Source organism: Mytilus galloprovincialis, chromosome 9 (assembly GCF_965363235.1).
Source record: "Mytilus galloprovincialis chromosome 9, xbMytGall1.hap1.1, whole genome shotgun sequence".
NCBI lineage: Eukaryota > Metazoa > Mollusca > Bivalvia > Mytilida > Mytilidae > Mytilus > Mytilus galloprovincialis.
In genome coordinates, this window is record NC_134846.1 from 59,336,550 (window position 1) to 59,359,856 (window position 23,307).

Below are 23,307 nucleotides of genomic sequence, written 5' to 3' on the forward strand. Positions count from 1 at the left end.
GGCATTAGTAGAAATTTTTTAATAAATAAATACAATTACAAAATGTATAAATCACTATGAAACACAAATTAGGAAAAACTTTAAAATATAATTATTGAAAATTTTTAAAATATGACTATTGACAAGTTGGCCTTCATCATTGTGGCAAATGAAAAATAAAGTCCATGTCATTTTTCTTAGGAGACAGATTGTCCTTTACACTAATGACTGTTACTAGGCAGATTTTTCTTTTGGAAGTAACTTATCAGAACTGTAAGCTCTATCCACAATGAAATCTATGACACGTTCTGGTAAAACATTTCCAAGTCGAATCAAAAGCTGAAAGTATATATACAAAAAAAAGTATAAAAAGCACAATAACCAATTAGTACCATAGAAAGCTATGGCATTCAAACAACAATTTTGTAAATTAAAAATAACAAACTATGACAAGAGCTGGCATATCAATTGAGAAAAATTCACAAACAGTTTTGAATTATTGCCATCATGAAGGATAAACCGAGGAATAATGTTAAAGTTTATTTTCTATTTCTTCTAAGATGGGAAATCACTACTAGGGTAATAGTAGAGACTTGTTTAACATAAATTCCTGAACGGTTTCATTGTTTCTGTTTTATTGTGGTGTGTCATTGACATATACCCTATATCTTTTGAAATTCACATGTGCAACAAATTATCAGTGTTAGTAGAAATGGATAACAGAGAAACACAAATTAACTGCTACAAAATGTGAACTGACCTATAGTTGAAATCTTTTAAAATTTGTTAAAGCCATGAAAGGAATATGTCATATGACATCTATTTACCTACTTTTTGAAAATTTTATTGAAGGTGAGACAAAAAATATTTTTTCTACTGATTGACTTTGTTCTGTTTGTAGAAATATGTCATGATTTAAAGATAAAATTAAAATACATGTGCAACTTGATGTAATGGAAAGCAAAGGATCAGCACTTTTAATGTTGTTCTTTGTTCAAAGTCAATGTGATGTCTAAAAGTATGATGATAATTCAAATTAAAACAAGCAGTATATAGTTTTAGGCAAAAAGTACAATCATATGAACAGATGAACAATGGGGATTCCTATTAATTTCGTGTTGCTCTATGTATCCAATTTTGTTTGGCCAATTAACTGGCGTTATTTTTGTTGTATTGTGTATTGTGCTTTATACTTATATTTTAGATAAATTACTTCATATTTTGCTGTGTTACATATATTTGTTTTTTGTTCATAGGTTATGTATGCCCCCGATGTAGCAGAGGGGGCATTAAGGGGGCATTTAGTTTTACCCTTGTCTGTCTGTATGTGATATATGTACAAAAGTTAGTTTCCGTTCTCTAACTTTAGTTTGCCTCAAGGCTCAAACAAATGTTATGAAACTTATACACAGTGCTAGCTTATTACCACTAAATACAGATCAGGTTTGAATTTTGGTGCGGTCACTATTACCGTTTTAGAGTTATGCCCCTTTACAAATGGAACCAGATGTTCCGCAGGGCGGAGCTTTATACAACCGCAGAGATTGAACCCTGAACAGTTGGGGCAAGTATGGACACAACATTCAAGCTGGATTCAGCTCTAAATTTGGATTGTGATTAAATAGTTGACACAGCATAGGTTTCTGACACAGAATGAATGTAGTCTAATGAACTTAAAAACAAATTTTTGCCTTTGAGCAATCAACTATGCAGTTGAATATTAATCCTCTCAAAAAAATGTTTGAAGAAATTTTCTTTTTATTTATGAAATATGAAATGAGAAAAATTGAGCCCCCCCCCCCCTCAATTTTTTTTCACATCCCCCTTTCCCTTATTCCAAAACTGATCTCAATTCAAATTTCTAATGGAGTTTGCAACAATAACTACTCATTTAAATACATCATAAAATATTAAAATGTAAAAAAAGTGCTTGTTATCACTGAATGGTAAAGATTCTTTTAATTTATTAGTTGGTGGTAAAAGTGAATATACATTGTTTATTGTATAAAACAATGAATTAAGTTGATTCAACTACTATTCTGGACAAAGAAAGATAACTCCAATTTTCAAAGAATATTTCATAAAAACTGTTCTTGCTATTGCGCAATACTGTGCAATTGAAAATTTCTTGCTTTTGCACAATACTGTGCAATTGAAGATTTCTTGCTATTGCACAATACAGTGCAATTGAAAATTTCTTGCTATTGCACAATACTTTAAGATAATAATTTTGGACCCTGATTTGGATCAACTTGAAAACTGGGCCCATAATCAAAAATCTAAGTACATGTTTATATTCAGCATATCAAAGAACTCCAAGAAATCAGTTTTTGTTAAAATCAAGCTAAGTTTGGACCCTTTGGACCTTAATGTAGACCAATTTGAAAACAGGACCAAAAATTAAGAATCTGAATACACGGTTAGATTTGGCATATCAAAGAACCCCAATAATTCATTTTTTGATGAAATCAAACAAAGTTTAATTTTGGCCGCTAATTCGTTGGGACCAAAACTCCCAAAATCAATAAAAACCTTCCTTTATTGGTCATAAACCTTGTGTTAAAATTTCATAGATTTCCATTAACTAATTCTAAAGTTATTGTGCAAAAACCAAGAAAAATGCTTATTTGGGACCTGTTTTTGGCCCCTAATTCCTAAACTGTTGGGACTAAAACTCCCAAAATCAATCCCAACCTTCCTCTTGTGGTCATAGACCTTAAGTCTAATTTTCATAGATTTCTGTTTACTTATAATTAAGTTATTGTGCGAAAACCAAGAAAAATGCTTATTTGGGGCCCTTTTTGGCCCCTAATTCCGAAACTGTTGGGACCAAAACACCCAAAATAAATCCCAACCTTCCTTTTATGGTCATAAAGCTTGTGTTTAAATTTCATAGATTTTACTTTTCCTAAAGTTAGAGTGTGAAAACCAAATGTCTTCGGATGACGATGACAACGATGACGACGACACCTACAAAGCCAACGTGATACCAATATACGACCAAAAAATATTCAATTTTTGCGGTCGTATAAAAATTGCTATATTTTTCGTTGTTTGCCTCAGCCAAATGTTATGAAACTTATACACAATGCTTATTACTACAATATACAGATCAAGTTTGAATTTTGGTGCCGTCACTTTTAAACTTCTAGAGGAAAAATTGCTGAAATTTCAAAACTATCAATCAAGTAAAAAAAAAAATAAATTGAAGTTATCTTCCTTTGTCGGTAATAATAGATTCAATTTCACTACCAATTGCTGAATTTTTTCTTTTCTGTTCTCTTTACTTTAGTTTGTCTCAACTAAATTTAATGAAATGTATATATAATGCTTAATACCACTAAACTCAATTTAAGTTCAAATTTTGTCAGCTAAACTTTTACAGTTCTTGAGTTTATCCCCTTATAACGTTCTATGCTAGCGGAGGCATCATCCATCATCTGTATCCATATGGACCCATTCCCTATTTATTTTTCACATTAATTAGACAGTTAGTTTTCTGATTTGAATTGTTTCACATTTGTGATTTCCATGCCTTTTATAGCTGACTATGCAGTATGGGCTTTGCTCATTGTTAAAGGTTGTACGATGACCTATAGATGATAGTTTATGTATCATGTGTTCTCTTGTGGAGGTCATTAAGCATTGGCAATCATACCACATCTTCATTATTATATAATGTATATCTGACTCACATTGTCTTGATCTACAAGGCTACTACTTCCATCAACAAGGTATCGTTGTTTTGGGTTTTGAGATATAACCGACATTTCTATAGTATCGACAACTGCTGCTATAGAGTTACTGGACTTGGATGAATAGTCTGCTATGGATTTGATCATTCCGTCAACATATGTTCTACCATACGTCTGTTTCACCTCTTGTGGACTTCTCTGCCACATCTTTTCTAATTCAGTCTCATAGGTTGGTAGCTGTAATTCAAAAATATTACATGATTAAGAAGTGACTTTTTCACATTTTGACAATAAATTCAATTATCCTAAAGTTTATAATATTGTACTATGCTGTTATATGGAAACCCATACAATATATCTCTTTTCTTAGCAAGGAATAAGGAATTTCTTACTACAAGAAAAATGAAGAAAACAAATTTTGTATTGTAATATAAAAAAGAAGATGTGGTATGATTGCCAATGAGACAACTATCCACAAAAGACCAAAATGACACAGACATTAACAACTATAGGTCCCTGTACGGCCTTCAACAATAAGCAAAGCCCATACCGCATAGTCAGCTATAAAAGGCCCCGATAAGACAATGTAAAACAATTCAAACTAAAAAACTAACAGCCTTATTTATGTAAAAAAAATGAACGAAAAACAAATATGTAACACATAAACAAACGACAACCACTGAATTACAGGCTCCTGACTTGGGACAGGCACATACATAAATAATGTGGCGGGGTTAAACATGTTAGCGGGATCCCAACCCTCCCCCTAACCTGGGACAGTGGTATAACAGTACAACATAAGAACGAACTATCAAAAATCAGTTGAAAAAGGCTTAACTCATCAGATGGACAAAAATACAAGTGGATGTGACCCGGTACTTATACATCCTGACACCAAAAGACACAATGAACAGATCTGAGAGTACTCGCAGTTATCTGACAGCTACTTCAAAGCCACTAACAACTAATAAAAAAATCATGCAACTAAGACTAATCTATCAATCCGTACACATCCAACATCCAATGGATTTAGTGTAAAGACGTCATAAACAGTTAGAGAAAAACATGACCTTGTGCAATGCCAAGTTACAGGTATCGACAGATTGTAGATCCATGAATATGTATATGCATATAACATACAAGTAATATTTAGTTAGCTTTTAATTTACTGATAACAAAATCAATAATTATACCAATAAAAACAATATTCAAGTTTACATGGATCATTTCTAAATTTCAGGGCACGGTTAACAACATTTCTGTAAAAATGGGGATGTGCTATCCCGTTTGAAATAAGTTTTCTACAGGTACAACCAAACTTCAAAACCAAATCTTTATATCTATGGAAAAATTTAGTAAAAGTTTTAAGTAATTTATGGTAACGATATCCCTGGTTTAATAATTTACCAGTAATACATAGGTTGCGTTCGTTAAATCAAAAACGTCACAACAGACACGGGCATAGTGAACAAGTTGTGAAATATAAACACCGTAAGATGGTGCCAAAGGAACATCACCATCTAAAAATGGAAAATTAACAATAGGGAACGAAAAATCATCTCTTTTGTCGTAAATTTTAGTGTGGAGTTTCTGTTTAAAACCGAAATATCTAAATCCAGGAAAGGACAGTTATTACCAAAAAAATTTATTTAAAGTAAGTTCTTAGGGGTAAATTTCCGCAGTATATTGAGAAAATTCTTGATTATTTAATGAAAAAATATCATCAAGATAACGGTAAGTGTTGTTGAATTTATCAATTAAATGAAATTTCGACGGGTCTTTACTGAGTTTAGTCATGAACTGTGATTCGTAACAGTACAAAAACAAGTCTGCTATTAAAGGGGCACAATTAGTGCCCATGGGGATACCTACCTGTCGATAAACTTTGTTGCCGAAATGTACATAAATATTATCAAGGAGAAAATTAACAGCTTCAATCATCTCATCACACCTCCAGTAAGTATATCTAGCATATTTACCTTTCTCATTAGAGAAGAAGGCTTTAAATGAGTAGCAGCAAATATATCTACATTCAGCTTTACCAAACGACCATTTAATTAAATAGGAAAACTTTTCTTTAATAAGATAGTGTGGAAGTGTAGTGTAAAGAGTAGAAAAATCAAAACTATTAACAGCATCAAAAGGACCATCAAGAGCACATAATTTATCTAAAACATCCAAAGAACTTTTTACACTCAAAAAATGGTTTATACCACTATGTTCATATATTTTATTACAATAGTTTATGATAAGCTCTTTAATAGTAGTTAAATCTTGTTCTTATATGTAAATAAATACATACTAAAGGGAATGCCTATATCTATCCAAAATATGCTTAAAGTCATATACCTGCTTTTTTATACATATTTTGTGTTCTTTCTGGAAGGCATTATTGCAGGCCCGTTTTTTTGTACTTGCATGAAAGTTGCTATTTCCTAGCATAAAGTAAAACAAGAATATGATGCCCTGTTCACACTATTTCAATGCCAAATTCAGTGAACTGTGAATCAGGATCATATACATAGTTTAGCATATTTCATAAAAAGTTCACAACATAATGAACATATGTACTCATTTTCATGTTTATGTGACCACTACTTCATGGTAAAATAACATTACTTAAATCTTTAATCTGGTAAGGGACAGTCCGACAGATCAGAAAGCATTATGGTCCCCTACTTTTCTAGAACAGAATAAATTAAAATAGAAAAGAATACAGGATAAAGTAATTACAAGTTATACTGAAACATGGATGCAAAATTGAAAATGTTCAATTCTACATAATAGAGGATTTGCCTTTGAATTTCAATTAATTCAGATAAATTTGATATGCAAAATTTTCCTTCATTGAGCAATGTACAAACCTTATTTTTGCTTAGCATGGCAGTGGATCCAGTAAAATTACCAGGTTCTACAGTTATCACTTTCACACCAAATTTCTTCATCTCCATTCTGAGTGCGTCTGTAAATCCTTCTTGTCCATATTTGGTCATACAGAATGCTGAATTACTGGGTATACCTATTCTTCCTTTATTACTGGTTACATTTACTATTCTACCTTTAAAAACATAAAAGATGTATACATGTATAAACAATTCATATATCAATTGTATACCATTCTGGTTTTAATGTAGTGTAGTCATATGTCTCTATAGACAAGTTTATATGCTGGTTCCCTTTAAATTTAAAACACTGATTTGAATTTAGAAATGTCCTTCTGTAATGACAGAGACATATAATACAAAATAGTATATGTCTCTGGTAATGACCTTTCTTCTGAGATTAAAAGTATGATTTTGTCTTGCTTTACAAGAAAATAATAAAGTTGAAAAAGTCTAATGACAGATTTTGACAACAAACATGCATTATTGGGTTATTTCTATTAATAAACTTTAAAGTAGTATTCATGAATCTAGATTAATCTAACCAAACTGTTGTTTATCCATATTAGAATAAATCTAACCTGTCATACTATATTGATAGATTAATCTAACCAAACTGTTGTATATCCATATTAGAATAGATCTAACCTGTCATACTATATTGATAGCAAACAAACGTATTTGTGTTCTTGGGTTGCTGTCTCATTGTCAAAACTCACTATTAGTTATCTCCCTTCTATTCATACATTATATACCTCTATATTATAAAAAAAACCAACATATTATTATATATTTGTATATTACCTTTGGATTTTCTAATTAATGGTATAAATTTCTTTGTAACTCTGACTAGACCAAATAAATTAACTTCTGCAAGGCGTCTATATTCATCTAGGGGAGAGAACTCTATATCTCCAACACCATACACAGCAGCATTGTTTATCAAGGCCCATAATCCTGTTAAAATGCAGATTCCTCAAAATATACATCAGTCTGTATACAATACAAAAGATTGCACTATAATATACAACAAATTGTAGAAAAATTTGTAAGGGTTCTGCGGAACCAAGTGTCTTGCCTACGTTTGCTTTTAATCGCAGGCTCAACAAAAATGAGGAAAAAATTAATAAAATAATCCCCTCGATACTATCTTCACATTGAAAGAAGCTTCTGTCCAAGTTTGGTAAAAATCCAGGATAGTTTATGAATCTAATAAATGTTTTAAAATCTTTATCTGCAGACTGTATGTAATGATAACTGGAAGAAAAACTAAGTCCATTCTTAAATAAAACATGAAAACAGGTACAAAATTTTAAGGAAATTTCCTTCTAGATACTAGCTTTTGATCACAAATAAGCTTCTGTCCAAGTTTGGTACAAATCAAGGCTAGTTTGAGAAAGTTATTAAAATTTCAAAAACTTTAATAACAGAGTGAATGTAGAAAAACTAAGTCCATTTATAAGTAAAATACGGAAAAACAGGATTTTTTTCACAAAATTTACTTCTGGATACTATCTTATGATCATAAAAAAGCTTCTGTCCAAGTTTGGTAGAAACCCAGGCCAGTTTAAGGAGGTTATTAAAATTTAAAAAACTTTAACCACAGAGTGCAGTCTGCACGGTTAGCCACTAGTCCGATGCCCCAGACTAGTAAAATTTCATTCGGACTAGTAAGTTTTTGCAAAACTTTGTCTGGCCAAATAAGAAAAATGTCAGAATATTGGTCTTCGGACTAGTAGTTGAAAAAGTTTTTGGTGCAGACTGAGAGTGAATGTAATGTTTGGAATGTTTCCTGGCAGAAAAACTATGTCCATTTATAAGTAAAATACGGAAAAACAGGAATCTTTAACTACAGAGTGAATATTTGTGGCCACCACTGTGGCGGCCACCACTGCCGCCGCCAACACCGACAGAATTTAGGATCGCTATGTCTCGCTTTTTTGACAAAAGTCAAAGGCTCAACAAAAATATATATTCTTTATAAAGCACAAAGGTGTCAGTATTCACCTCAAAAACTAACAAAACCTTTGAATAGACTTATTAAGAAGGGATATAGTTACGATACTGTTGTCAGGTCATTAAAGATTGCATATTTTAGCGTTAATATTGATTCACTTATAGGGTCTTTGCATCGAAACTAAATACATTTATTCAAAAACCAGTTGTTGGCATGACACGGGTTATGTTCTTCTCATATATGTTATGATGGTATGATACTAAACCCCTAATGGGAAGGATTGTGCCTGATGTTCATATGATGAAATCATAATCTTTCAGTCAGTTTAATTGAAGTCTGGAGCTGGCATGTCAGTTAACTGCTAGTAGTCTGTTGTTATTTATGTATTATTGTCATTTTGTTTATTTTCTTTGGTTACATCTTCTGACATCAGACTCTGACTTCTCTTGAACTGAATTTTAATGTGCGTATTGTTATGCGTTTACTTTTCTACATTGGCTAGAGGTATAGGGGAGGGTTGAGATCTCACAAACATGTTTAACCCCGCCGCATTTTTGCGCCTGTCCCAAGTCAGGAGCCTCTGGCCTTTGTTAGTCTTGTATTATTTTAATTTTAGTTTCTTGTGTACAATTTGGAAATTAGTATGGCGTTCATTATCACTGAACTAGTATATATTTGTTTAGGGGCCAGTTGAAGGATGCCTCCGGGTGCGGGAATTTCTCGCTACATTGAAGACCTGTTGGTGACCTTCTGCTGTTGTTTTTTTTTTTTTTTTTCTATGGTCGGGTTGTTGTCTCTTTGGCACATTCCCCATTTCCATTCTCAATTTTATACAACCTGGTAGTAAAACATAAAGTTAGAGTTTATAGTTTTATATGAAAATTTGCAATGACATCTATAAAGAAAACAATGAAAGTATATAAGTTCCATTAGTAACAAGATAATATTTACAACAGGGATATAGTTGTCATAAATTGGTTAAAAATTTACCTCATTTTATCACAGATACAAATGCATAGTAATTTATTGAGGAAGAATTAATCCACTTACAGGTATTCAACAAAACACACATGTACATGTAACATTTCAAACCCATCATTTTTCTTTTCTGTTATTTATGCAGCTTAATATTTGAATTGTCTATTAATTATTTGATTTGGCTTAAATAAAAGACTGATACTAAGAGTATCATTTATCATTGCACCCGAAATTTCTAAGGAATGAACATCAATTTGCTACATGTAATTAAAGTTTGACAGACCATAAACAGTTCTAACTTTAACTTCACCATTGAAATTCTGTTCAAATATTTTTTGGCATTGTGTCTTCCTATTTCTGCGAATGATGCTGATATCAATTTGTCATATATATACATGTAAATACCTTTATCTTTGACTTTCTTCTCTATCTCAGCAAAAGCCTGGTCAACAGAATTATCATCTGTTATATCTAGTTTTAGAATCTGTATACTACTGTACTCTGATCTAAGTTGACTGGCTCCTTTTCCATCTGGATTATAACACCCAGCAAACACGGACAATCCTTCTCCTGATAAACGACGAGCCACAGCATTCCCAAAACCTTTTAAGATAAAGTTACAAGATAAAAGATAAAAACTCAATTCTCAATGCTATAAAATAACAACCAAATCCTGAAAGTTCGGATTAACTTCATGACACCACTTTTGAGTTCCCCTTATTTACTAACATGAAGAGGACAAATACACACAGTAATTTATAGTATCTTTTGAATTTGGTTTAAATGTTATTTTTCATCAGTAACAATTTTAATGTTCCTAAGGCACATTATTAAGCAATTGATCATAATTACTTTTACTTTACTTTAGTCTGTACTGTTCCGCCTATATTAGACGACCCACTTTTCAGTGTGAATATCATTAAAATTGTCATTTAATCCAATGCACTAAAATTGTATGTTATACCATATTACCATAAGAATTATTATAATTAAATACATGTATGGTCCAAATCTACCTGATATTACTTAAGTTTGAAAAGTCAATAACCAGACACTATCAATCCATCTTCTTTTGCTCTGCATTGAAGGCCTCACTTTGACTTTAAGACGAAAAACAGCAATAACAGTGCTGTTTCCTGAGTTTATTTGTGTGGTTTTTTGAAGTTCATGCACTAGTTTTGTGTCATGGATGGATATCCCATATATCCCTTGTCATGTTTGTTTTCCTATTACATTATTACCTGTATCACAACCAGTTATAAAGACATATTTTTCCTCTGTGTTTATTCGTCTGAAGGTAAGTTTCTGATACACTACATTTAGTATAATGAGAAAAGCCACAAACAGTATTGTTTTGGCTATGAATGGTTGGACTACAATGAATGGTAGCACTGCCAATACTGCAAGATAAGTCAGTTCAAATGCCTGGAATCCTATAAACTTCTTGATTCCCATTCCTAAGTAACTTCTTATGCTGTCCATTCTGATAGCTTATAGTTTATACTGCTCTCTGTAATTAAACAATACACATATTTAACAACTGCAGAATGAGTTTTCTTAGAATTGATCTGTTTAATCTTACTGAAGCACACAATGTATTTAATTTTTGAATAACTAGCATTAATTAGCGAAAGCTAAAAAAAATTCCAACTGCACTGCACAGCACAGAGTAATTTTGTAGGTGTACCAACAGTCATGTTTGTCCATTTGTTATACATTTTAATGAATATTGTAAAGGTTCATCAAAAGGAATTGAAAATGGCTGCGTTCACACCACAAAATCCACTATGAATACAGACAAACTGATGCATCTAGGAACGTTTTAAAGCATGGTAGGACCTAGATATATAAAAGTTATAAGTAGTCTATGTTTCAGAAAATTAAAACTTTTACCTGGATTTTGATGTGCCTTTTTTTACAGTCTGCAGAAGATAGCAAAATAAACAAACACACAAATTTCATTCAAAACAGTCAACTCAGTTACACAGTTTAAATCACCTATTGTTTGCAATGTCTATTGTCCATCTATTGACATTTAAATCAATACTACATACAACTTTGATTATATGAAGGGAGATTCTCAAACTTTTCCCAAACTTAGTGTATTTTTCCACCTTTGCAGGAATGAAAAAACTGAAGAGCAAAATCCATAAAAGATTATAATTTTCTGAAACATAAAATGCATAACGTGACGGTACCCAAATTGCACCTATTTTGACAGTTTTTTCTCCTACATTTTTTTATGATCAAGACAATAATGTCCACTCTGTGTTTATTGTGTAGCTGTATCCTTCTTTATTATGAAAGTACACCTATTTGATTTTTAATCCATATTGAGTCATAGAAAATGGGTTTGAATTGACCTCCAAACTATTCATGATTCCGTAATGAGGAGTACCCAAATTGCATCCATGCTTAAATTTACATCATTAAAAATAGAATAACAAATGTTTTGTTTTATTTTTTCATTATTTAGAACAATTGGATATTATTCCATGTTTAGTGTTATTTTTTAAGAAAGGGATACTTGTAACATATTGTTTTTGTTTTAAATTTAAAAAAAATGACGTTTAAATGATGTCTCATGGCGACATTTCCGTATATTTTGCTTTTTTCAGTAAACACTTCATCTGTTAAATACTGTGAATGTTTTGTGTATATCTAAATATCTTTATATATGTTGAAAGACGTGCATAGTATCAAATCATAAAAATACAAATTGTTTAGTCTCTGAGGCCGAGTTCACTTGAAATTCTCGAGTTAACTTTACTTACTCGGGTTTCAACAATACAATTTTACTTGAACCACTCGAGTTAACCCCTTATACCCTAGTTCCAACCCTCATTGAGCCCGGGTTAAACTCAAGAAACTCTTGAATGACGTCAAACCAATGAGAATATTTGATTTTTTTATGCTTGGTCAGGGCCTTTAACTAGAGTTACTTAGAGTTGTTCCGAATATCAACTCTAGTGCCTTCACGTGATAATCGATTAACTCTGAAGTCGATTGAAGAGTTTCAAGTGAACTCGGCCTAGGACAAAAAATGTAGGAAATCTTGTAAGATACTGTATCCACTGCTATTTTTGCTATAAAATATGTGCAATTTGGGTATCGTGACATTATAAAATTTAATTATCTAGTTCCTGCCATGCATTAAAACTTCTCCAGGTGGGAAGGTTTGTTGTGTTTTTTATAGTTATGTAAATACTTTACATTTTTACAAAATAATCACCCTATCGTCCTCAATATCGAACCATACAAAGTGAAAGTAGCCGGAAATAGACTAGAAAAGGACTTCCTGTTCAATCGAAAGTAGAGTTGTGAAGTAGGAGTAAACTATCAAACTTTGAAGTCTGCTAGGCTAGAAAATGACTTTCATCGGAAGCATTAATGAGTTTGACAATTGTATTTTCTGGATCACAACCCTGCATTAATTAATGCATGAATATTTTAACGAGAAACAAGAAAATTCCACTTCATGTTGTTGCAACAGTGATAAGTTGTCAAACATTTTTACTAAGTATAGTCAAAGGCCAACTAGTAGACAATCAAGCGACCAAGAGATAAAACATAACAGCACACCAAATCATAACAAAAGCATGGCTGTTAAAGGAGGAATAAGCCTGATTAATTTCTTTGTATTCAATTCAGAATATGGACCAAGAGAGGGTGAAGTAAGTTTATACAAAGTACAAGGTATTATGCCTTGGTTATTTAAGAATAAACGCTCTTTTAATAATTCATATTCTTAGCTTAGACTCCCCATGATTTGTAATACCTTCTTATAAAAAACAAAAATGAAATGTGCAGAATATATGTACCAATATTGAGAATAAAACCTGGGCATATAAAAAAAGAAGATGTGGTATGATTGTCAAAGACAACTGCAGTCCACAGGAGACCAAAATGACACAGACATTAACAACTCACTCTTCACCCACTTCAAGTTCACCCTAGTATCTGTTCACCCTTATTCTATTTCATTTTGATTTCTTGGTATACATTATTTATATAATTTGAATACACTATGTTAATGCAACATTTCAGACTTGTTATAAACTATAAACTTTAAAATTTCGCATTTAGATGTAGAGTGTGTTCTACATATTTGACTTTCTCAGTTTATCAACACTAAAAGTTAAATTTTCCATGTTTTATTTTGAAACCATGGCAATGATTTCTTAGATAAAAAAAAATATAATGTCAAGAATTGCCACTCAAACATACATTGTCAAACAGAACTTTTTCATAATGCTAAAATGTTTATTTCAGGAAGAGAAAAAGATCATGTATTACTATCCTAAGAATGACCATATAGATACTAAGATCAAACAAATAGGGCTATGTGAAGCTATCTGCAAGTTCACTGAGTAAGTACATTTTGAATTGTTCTCCTTTAAAGTATCTGAAGTAAATATACATGTAGGCCTACATCTTTACATGTCTTGTCTACTTAAAAAAATGTGATTAGGTTAAATATTGAAGAATGATGATCAGACCTACATGTTTGATTACCATACAACTTTTGACCCTTATCCAATACCTTGAACAAACTTTTTCTTGAATTTCCATTAGGATGAAGAAGTTCTCTGTTGATTCCCAATAGGTGGAAGAAGTTCTCTATTGATTTTGATTTTGGTATCACTAGGTCAAAGGGTAAGTGATAGAATGGGGTCACTTGACCAAGATAAAGATCACAGCAGTGATTGAAAGACTGAAATTTAGGTGCATTTTAAGTGTTTGCCATTGATATAGTCCTCTAAACCCTACATCTAATCTTGACCAAAGTTAGTCTTGTAATTTCCACTAAGAAGGAAACAAATCTGGGAAAAGGTTTGTTTCCTGACAAAATCTTTTGACCTATAAATCAGATCCTTACCAAAGCATGTATGTTTTGCTTCCTCAACAAAGAAGACAACATTTGAATTTGAGGTCAACATGTTAATACATATATTTAACTTTGTTAAAAAGAAAAATCTTTAATGAATGGGAAAATTCTAGGGTAGTGGCTGTCCTACAAAAAATTGTCAAAAGACACAGTCTATACAATTGAATTAATACATATAGTTGGAAAAGGCTGATTTGTCATAGGAGAGTATAACATTTCATACACAATAATTGAAATACATGTACATGAAACAAAAATCTATCTAATATATCTTATATTGAATAAAATGTATTATTTATATATTTGTAGAACATTTTCTGATAAACCATGTCAAAGTTTACATACACAAAAGACAAGACAGACATATTTAGAACCAGAGAAAGATTTCTGGATAATCATGGTAAAATAAAGAAATGTACTATGTTTAAGAAATTTCAATAAATATTTTTTTCTGCAGATAACTCATTTCTTTCTTTATTCTGTGTAGAAAAATGATACATTAATTCTTGTGGTTTTTTGCAATATCAACCTAGTACTGTAGTTTCATTATTGTGCAATATCAACCTAGTACTGTAGTTTCATTATTGTGCAATATCAACCTAGTACTGTAGTTTCATTATTGTGCAATATCAACCTAGTACTGTAGTTTCATTATTGTGCAATATCAACCTAGTACTGTAGTTTCATTATTGTGGGTTTGATACCAATTTTCAAGGATTTTGTTGGTACAGGCGAGCCAGGAATGAAATGTTATTTATGTACGCATGCAAAACTAAAAACTTAAATATCAACCAACATGAAGTTTTCCTTAGGGACGACATCAAAAGTTCTATGTAGGATAAAAAACTTAATTCATATAGTTTTTTTACTGACCCCCCTACTCCCTCTTTTAACTTAATTTGGGAAAAATTGATTGACCAAAAAGGATATTTATAAAATCAATGTCAATTAAACAAAACTTGCAGCAATTTTGACCCCTCCATCCCCAAACTATTTGAATTAAGTTTTTTATCCTTCATTGATTTTTTTATGTCGTCCCTTAATTGTTGAAAATTGGAACCCACGAACATTTATTATTTAATCAACAGTATGTAATAACTTAGTGTACCATATTAGATATATATTAATCCTGTGATTTTATTGCAGACAGTAAGTGTACCCTTTACAGAGAAGACAAAGGACGGACAGCCTATAGTTGAATACAGGGAAGAAGATGTACAAGATTGTGTGTATGAAGCGTTACTTAAACAGGCTTACAGAATGTTTCATGTATGTATTAGTTTAAACGTTCATAAATAATCATGATTTAAACAAGTTTTGTTGTTCTTCAATAAATCTTAGTCTAATTGTCCTTACAGCTATAAAAGGCCTGGAAATAACAAATGTAAAACAATTCAAATGAAAAAACTAACACCCTGATTTATGTGCAAAACAATGAAGAAAAAACAAATATGATGTACATCAAGAAACAACGAACAACAAACACTGAATTACAGGCTCATAACATGGGACAAGCACATACAGAAAATGGCCGGGTAAAACCAGTTTGTTGGTGCCCCACCATTCCTCAAACCTGAGACAGTGGTGTAACAGTACAACATGAAACTATAAAAATAAGTTGAAAAGGGCTTAACTTATCAGATAGATACAAAGCAGACTAACATTCAACAGACAGAATGTGGTAGGGTATTTATTGCTTTAATTTATCATTGAGACTGAAATGATAAATTATGCAACAATAAAATTTCAAATTCTGACTGTTTGGACTAGCCAAAGCCAAAAATTATGAGTCCTAGGACTCTCCTTCAAAAAACCCTTAGTGAGAACACTTATATGGTATAGCATACAGGAAAGTAGTGACTATATTCTGGCAAAAAATATTTATGTGGGATATTGACCCTATTAATATGGATTCTAGGGAAATAATTAGTTATAAAGTTTATTTGATTGAAAATGAATAGATTCCTTTGTCCTTGAAAATTGCAGATAAAACCTTGCTTATAAAGATAAATGCCCAATATGTTTATATCCATGTTATTATTTCAGCTTTTTAATGGAACATTTACACACATTTTATCCAAAAACAGCAATGATGTACAATGCCTTAAACAGAGATTAGAACATTTCTACAGTAGGGTAAGTAATGCAGTCATGATAGATGATATTTTTTTCTCCATGTTTGCACTTGTAATGCATTGCATCTATGGAAATTCCCTAGTGAAATGAAATATAAGGGTTAGAAACATCTTTTTCAAAGAACTTTCTAAAATAAATCATTTTATTATTATACGACACATTAAGTGTATGGATCTCTCTGAAATTGTACTACAAGGTTTCATACTACAAAGGAAAGGATGGGATTGAGTTTAAGGGTTATTAGTTAAAGGGGGGTTTCAGTAAGTTGGGGGGGGGGGGGGGGGTTTACAATTTTTTTAAGGGATTCCTTTTTTTTTTCAAATTTCAAATTTTGAAAAGATTCAAGAAGAATTCTTCAATTGCACAGTATTGTGCAATAGATTTGTTAGATCTTTGACCACATTTATTTCGTGACGAAAACCTTTATTATGTAAAAAAATTTGTATTTGCCTTTGAGTTCGTATATTTGTTACTGTGGATTCATTTACTTTTGTGGGTATCTGTGTTTGTGGATTGAGGAAAACTTGCGTATTTGTGGATCTTTCAATTTGTGGTTTAGTTATAAATCTCTGTATAAAATTTATAATTCGTTGACAATTCAACTGTACCCACAAAACCAACGATAATTGGTATCCAACAAATAATAATGAATCCACAGTATACCCTTTTTCCTCAATCCACGAAATTGGTATCTATGAAAATAAAGAATCCACAGAAGTATTTGTACCTCTTCTTTGTTTCAGTATCTACAAACATTAAAACCTCAGTTCTGTGATATATTAGATATATTTTGTGGAATCCATTTCATGCCATTGGACAAGAACACATTCCTCAGAGTCCAGTGTTTCATCAACCTGTTAGAAGCGAAGTTCTCAGCTGTTAAATATACAGCTTTTCTATACAATGATCAGTTAGTCTGGTAAGTTAAATATGCAGCTTTTCTATACATTGATCAGTTCGTCTGGTAAGTTAGATATACAGCTTTTCTATACAACGATTAGTTAGTCTGGTAAGTTAAATATACAGCTTTTCTATACAACGATTAGTTAGTCTGGTAAGTTAAATATACAGCTTTTCTATACAACGATCAGTTAGCCTGGTAAGAACAACATATGAAAGAAATGTACATTTCATTTAAAATAAATGGGTTTAAAAATCAATGCAAACATTCGGACCAAATTCAGAAAAAAAATCTGTTATAAAGATTATCATTTTAACAAATTATAAAGGATAATGAACCAGGTTATACTGCTTGCTTTGACTCCCAGTCTTTTCCGTTCCAATTAACACAATTTTTAAATCAATGTCCGGAGTGGACATGTCCGAGTATTCATACTTCCCAGTTCTGATATTTCATTGCTACATCCTCTTATATTGCACATATGACCATATTTTATTCAATGAATAAAAAAATTAAAAAAGTATTTTTTTGTACTATCCACTAGATAGAGAGAGCACAGTGCATACATATTCTATAAACAATGCCAATAAAAAACATATCATAATTACAGATGCATTCTCCAGTGACCATGTGACAATGACCTCCATTTTGGCAGCCACAATCAAACTCTGTAATAGAAGAATAACTCAAATGTTGAATATAGATAATGTTACCTATCATAAGATTTGAACTCTCCAAATTATCTATTGAATCACAGGATCAACTTATTAGTTTTATCTTTTATTGCTCAAAATAATCGTAATTGTTGCATTGCAGGAGTGGGTTAGAGCAAGAAGATATGAGGATCATGTACAAATATCTAACTACGAGTCTGTTTCCAACTCATTTAGAGCAAGAACTCTTAGGTAGTACAACAACGTCACCAGCCAGAGTTCAAGGAAGCGTCCATTACGGAAAGTACGTAAAATAGCACCAATCAAATTACCCGATACAGTAATTGCTAATACATTTTACATGTATGAACATATGTTCAAATTCAAGTATATTAAACAATTTTTAAGTGATACTTTTTGATTGGCTTGAAACTGCAGATTAGTGAAACAAAATATGTAAAACATAGTATTGAAAGGTTCAAAAGGGGACAATTAAAACAAAATCTTAATAACATTATGTACATTGACAGAATTTTTATTAAAAAAAGTAACTGTCTTATATTCCATAGACATTTTTTTTTAGCTGTTTGTTATTGTGATAGAAATTATATTTGAATGAGCTTACAATAATGATATTTTGTTTGCTTGTAAATGGATGTATCCAGACTGATTCTTTCAAATCAATATTAAAGGGAAACTTCGCAAAAAAATCAAAAATTGATATTATGTCCATTCTGTATAAAAATTCTCAAATTTATAGATATTAAAGTTTTATTCCGCTAGATAAGAGATCACCATCGATTTTAAATTTTGAGTATCAATTCTCTGCTTTCCGCCATTTTGTCATCTTCTACGATTAAAAATCACGATATGTCTATAAACCACAAAGGACCAAAACTACAGTAACCGATGTAGTCGTAATTGCTTGTCGATATCTTGTCAATCGTACGGTTGTTTTATCTGACTACTAACTTGATACGGAAAATGTTCTTATTTTTTTTAAATAATCATAATCTGTTATTTTTAAACTGTTAATATTGGAATTAGTTAAAAAGTCAAAGTTCAAATCTTAAATAAGTGTTCCGTGAAAATTGTTTTCGAAAATCTAATTCGTTCATAATTCTTTAAAGTAATAAACTTTATTCAAATAAATTTGGATCTTCCCTCATCTGATCACCAGCATGGCTAAAGGTATTACTCCCAAAGGTATTGTGAGGGATGTGAGGTGACACGTCCAGGTATTCAAGCGATTTCCTGTCGGGCTTGCAAGTTCATGCATCGTTTCACTTCTGTAGGTATTGATCAGTGTACACGGCCGATAACTTATAACTTTCCATTTTGAACTATCAGGTGTATAATATACATCTCTGTCTTGCATGTCCGAAAGTGATATAATATACTAGTCATTACTTAACTCATACGCTTGTTTATAAATAACATTTCTGGTGTAAAGAATATTATTTATAAAAATATAAATAATACCCCAAAAAAAAAAGATTTGAAGAAAGAAAAATCTATTTACATATTTTTTCCAAGGGTTAATTTGGGAAAATGTAATATATACTCGTTGTCAATAGTAAAGGACAGATTGGAACATACCAGAAATATTGATTTAAAAAATGTACGCACTTGTCGACGATTCGTTTGTACGCCTGGATAGAAAGTTACGGAACTATAGCGCAATTTAAAATATATACATGTATACATTGAACATAAGAAAGAAACATACATTTTGTGTAAATTGGGGTAAAAGTTTTGTAAATAGACTAGTCCACGTATGCCAACAGAATACCGAATGTAGGACAGAAAGTCACAGGACAAAAAGTCACAGACAAAAAGTCACGGACAAAAAGTCACAGGACAAAAAGTCACAATTCAGTTTTGAGATTATTTTTCTTTGAACAAGACTACACTAATTTTTTTAAATATTTTTTTTGTTTTTTCTTGACCTATTTTATATGAAGCAATTAACTTTGTAATTCAAAATGTGTTCAATAAATATCAATTATGATAAAACGTATGTAATCAACAAATTCGATAGACTATTGTATACCAAAAGAAGAAGAAGAAGAAGAGAACCAATTTGATTTAAATACAGGTCGATATATAACTTGCTTTAGTTCATCGAAGTTATGAACATAGTAAAATCACAGATTTATATATCTGTTCCAGACCGTATGAGTATTTGGACCGTACGCGTACGGTCTGATTAATATTAAGAAGTTAGTCAAGTTTATTAGATACGAATGTATATAACAGATCAACAGAACTTATGTCTCAAATTAATATAAAAAGTTCAATAGTAATGGAAATAAAAACTTATTATTTTAACTATTTAAAATAATCACGCTTATTTAATCTGTTAATCTCCTGTGTTTAGCAATGTCAGTAATTCGTTAACTGCATGCAGCCCATTATGCTCATTGAAATTGATGTTATCGGAAGTAAACATAATGTGGGGAGACAATTGTTATAGAATATTTAGGAACTTTACAAAAAAAGACAAAGGAACATGCATGAACAAATCATGTTAATGTAAAAGAAAAAATATGACGTTCTTTGTGGTATATTTGTAGCAAGTGTCACCTTGGTCCAGAGTAACAAAATAGGATTCAGATATACAATTAAACAAATATTTAATGTCAATTGTTCGCTTATTCACTTTATTCATCTATTTGTAATAATAACAATTTGTATAACTAAAAATAAAGATTTTGATAAATGTTTGTTTAAATTTAACCCATATGATCCCAAAACATGTCTGCTCAGCTGGACCGTACGCGTATACTCATACGGTCCGACCGTACGCGTATGGTCGGACCGTACGAGTATACGTATACGGTCCGGACCGTACGCGTACGGTCCAAATACTCATATGGTCTGGAACATATCCATTAGATTGTTCTCGAATAAAGGAAGAAACTCGTCATCACAATTGTTCCGACATTCATGTAATATATATGCAACTGGACGTACACTAATAACCCCCAAGGGATGTGAATATTTTCTAGGAAAACTATTGAGTATTAAAGTTTCAAATCAATTTCGGGATTTATTTTCTTTCTTGATATTCATTGACAGCAATTTAAAGAATAAACTGCTTGTCCGCTTTAGGGGTATTCTTGCCAGTTGAACAGACTTATCATTACATTCAAAAATAGGGAAAGATGACATTAAATTCATTGTCTTTTGTTTTTAAAAATCGTTGGTCAAATAGCTAAAGATTATGAATAAATTTGGTTGACGTTTTTCATACTTGAAAAGAATATCTATTCGTAATTTTTCGATTCCATTCCAAGAAGATCCTTAAATTTCCTGTCAATTTTTTAAAATATCTTTTTTTTTTAAATAGCTGAAGTATTCATGCGTTGTGAGATTTAAAATATTTTGATAAGAACATTAATTCCTAAATAGTTAAATAAAGATCGCTTTGGATGGATTAAATTATATAATTGCACCGTACGACCATCCAATACAAGCAAAGCCCCTACCGCAAAGTCAGCTAATTGACAATGTAAAACAATTCAAACGAAAAAATTTTAAAAAACAGCCTAATTTATTTAAGAGAAAATGAACGAAAAACAAATAGGTAACACATCAACAAACGACAACCACTGAATTACAGACCACTGACTTGGAACAGGCACATACATAGATAATGTGGCGTGTTAAACACGTTAGTGGGATCCCAACCCTGCCATAACCTTGGACAGTGGTGTCACAGTACAACATATGAACGAACTATACAAATCAGTTGAAAAAGGCTTAACTCATCAGATGGATAAAAATACAAATACTATAAATACAAGTGGAAGTTTTCATTTTTGCAATTTGAGAGTAAATGATATATCAAACGTTCAAGAATACGCATGTAATATGTGTCACTGGATATAAAAAAAAATCATCCTCAACACCAGCTTCCGTATGGGACATCCCCTTTCAGTGACCTGCAAATTTAACAGATGATACACTTTCTAAGATTTATATGTCCAACAACGACCCACTGCTCTACATGTGTTACTAACAGCCTAAGATAGCAATTATTTTGTTAGGTCAATTCTCTTTCGCGGTACATACCAGAAAACATGGAAAATAAGTTCTTTAAATTTTGACTCTGGAATTAATACCATTTTTTTCGTGCGAGAAACTTTATTTCTGGCGATGAGCAGACATTGGCGGAAAACAATAAAAAGATAGGTTTAATATTTGTTCATTCATTTAACATGTATAATATGAATATCATTTAGTACACTTCGGTCTATACAAATGCAGAATATACCATGATGGTTTGATTTCGTCAAAAGATATAAGAGATCTGACAAATAGATTATCACTTCGATATTGCAAGACACCCATTTATAACTTTGTACTTTTGCATACCAAACTTTCGCAAAAAGATAAGCCATTTGATTAAATAAGAAGTTGTGGTTTGTTTTCTTGGGAGACACGTACCCAAATGAAGTGGACTTAAGCAGCTATTCAAGTCACGGTATGGCCTTCAACAGTGAACAATAGTAGAAGTATATTGTATAATTCAACTAAATGTGAACATGAAAGAATTAAAGCAGACATATATATTTTATCTATACATATACAAAAGAATATTTTGAGCCTCAAATCTAGCATATGTCTATTTTACAACTATTCCGAGTCTGACGTGTCACTTTCACATTCTCTGAAGCCTTCATAAACACCATCTTGTGACGGAAATGCTTCCCTAATAATGTAAACAACACAAGCTGGAATAGTCACTCTGTTTCTCTTGCCAAGTGGTTGCCCTTTTCTGACCCAACAAACAAACTGACGATAAGCCATTAGTCGGCTTTGGCTGTGAGTTAGTACGTCTGGAGCTCTCCCTCTATGGCGCTTGTACCTCAAAAAACTTATATAGCTGGTTTCAAGAACAACCGGGTTCAGACAAACTGTTCTGAAAATGATATTGTCACTAATGCATTCACCCAATTCAATATTACCATCAAAGAGAGTAAATTCGTGGCAACAAAGACATTCCGTCATTAACGGCATAACTATGCATTTAGTACACGAACACCAATCTGTGTTAAACTGGCGAGGGTTGCTAAGGATATCTTGATTTCGCCGGGGAACTTTCTGCAGCTTCCATTTTATGGAGCTCTTCTTCGGTATACTCTGGCTCTAGAGCGAACCCAAATAATTAATTGACCATACTCGTCAAAATCTGCCTCTCTTGACGGACTGGAACCACTGTTAGTACTATCA

General features: G+C 31.8%; 2 protein-coding genes across 4 annotated transcripts in view; one reads left to right on the plus strand and one right to left on the minus strand.

Moving 5' to 3' along the window:
• On the minus strand, window positions 1-12,790 carry LOC143045448 (short-chain dehydrogenase/reductase family 9C member 7-like). Of its 2 annotated transcripts, none has more exons than XM_076217955.1 (7): window positions 12,724-12,790; window positions 10,733-11,001; window positions 9,897-10,094; window positions 7,361-7,513; window positions 6,539-6,732; window positions 3,675-3,911; window positions 1-318 (listed from the first exon to the last, which is right to left on the minus strand). In XM_076217955.1, the coding sequence occupies exons 2-7, from the start codon at window positions 10,971-10,973 to the stop codon at window positions 214-216; spliced, it is 1,128 nt and encodes a 375-aa protein (XP_076074070.1). In that variant the 5' UTR covers window positions 10,974-11,001; window positions 12,724-12,790; the 3' UTR covers window positions 1-213. The 2 variants fall into 2 exon arrangements, with proteins under 2 accessions (XP_076074070.1, XP_076074069.1); XM_076217954.1 differs by having other exon boundaries at window positions 12,705-12,764.
• Window positions 12,789-23,307, plus strand: part of LOC143045447 (vacuolar fusion protein CCZ1 homolog) — a 20,167-nt gene continuing 9,648 nt past the window's right edge. For both annotated transcript variants that reach the window (XM_076217952.1, XM_076217953.1), the window contains exons 1-7: window positions 12,789-13,165; window positions 13,764-13,861; window positions 14,689-14,779; window positions 15,526-15,648; window positions 16,426-16,515; window positions 17,259-17,434; window positions 18,233-18,373. In XM_076217952.1, the coding sequence (XP_076074067.1) occupies window positions 12,929-13,165; window positions 13,764-13,861; window positions 14,689-14,779; window positions 15,526-15,648; window positions 16,426-16,515; window positions 17,259-17,434; window positions 18,233-18,373 (956 nt within the window). In that variant the 5' untranslated portion in view covers window positions 12,789-12,928. The remainder of the gene's footprint in view (window positions 13,166-13,763; window positions 13,862-14,688; window positions 14,780-15,525; window positions 15,649-16,425; window positions 16,516-17,258; window positions 17,435-18,232; window positions 18,374-23,307) is intronic.

What these genes read in the sequence shown, in the direction of transcription:
- LOC143045448 (XM_076217955.1), bottom strand. Translation starts at nt 10,973, where the DNA reads ATGGACAGCATAAGAAGTTACTTAGGAATGGGAATCAAGAAGTTTATA. An exon ending in GAAGAAAGTCAAAGATAAAG is followed by an intron (nt 7,514 to 9,896) that starts GTATTTACATGT and finishes GCATTTTAACAG; the next exon opens with GATTATGGGCCTTGATAAAC. An exon ending in CCATGCTAAGCAAAAATAAG is followed by an intron (nt 3,912 to 6,538) that starts GTTTGTACATTG and finishes TTTGAATTACAG; the next exon opens with CTACCAACCTATGAGACTGA.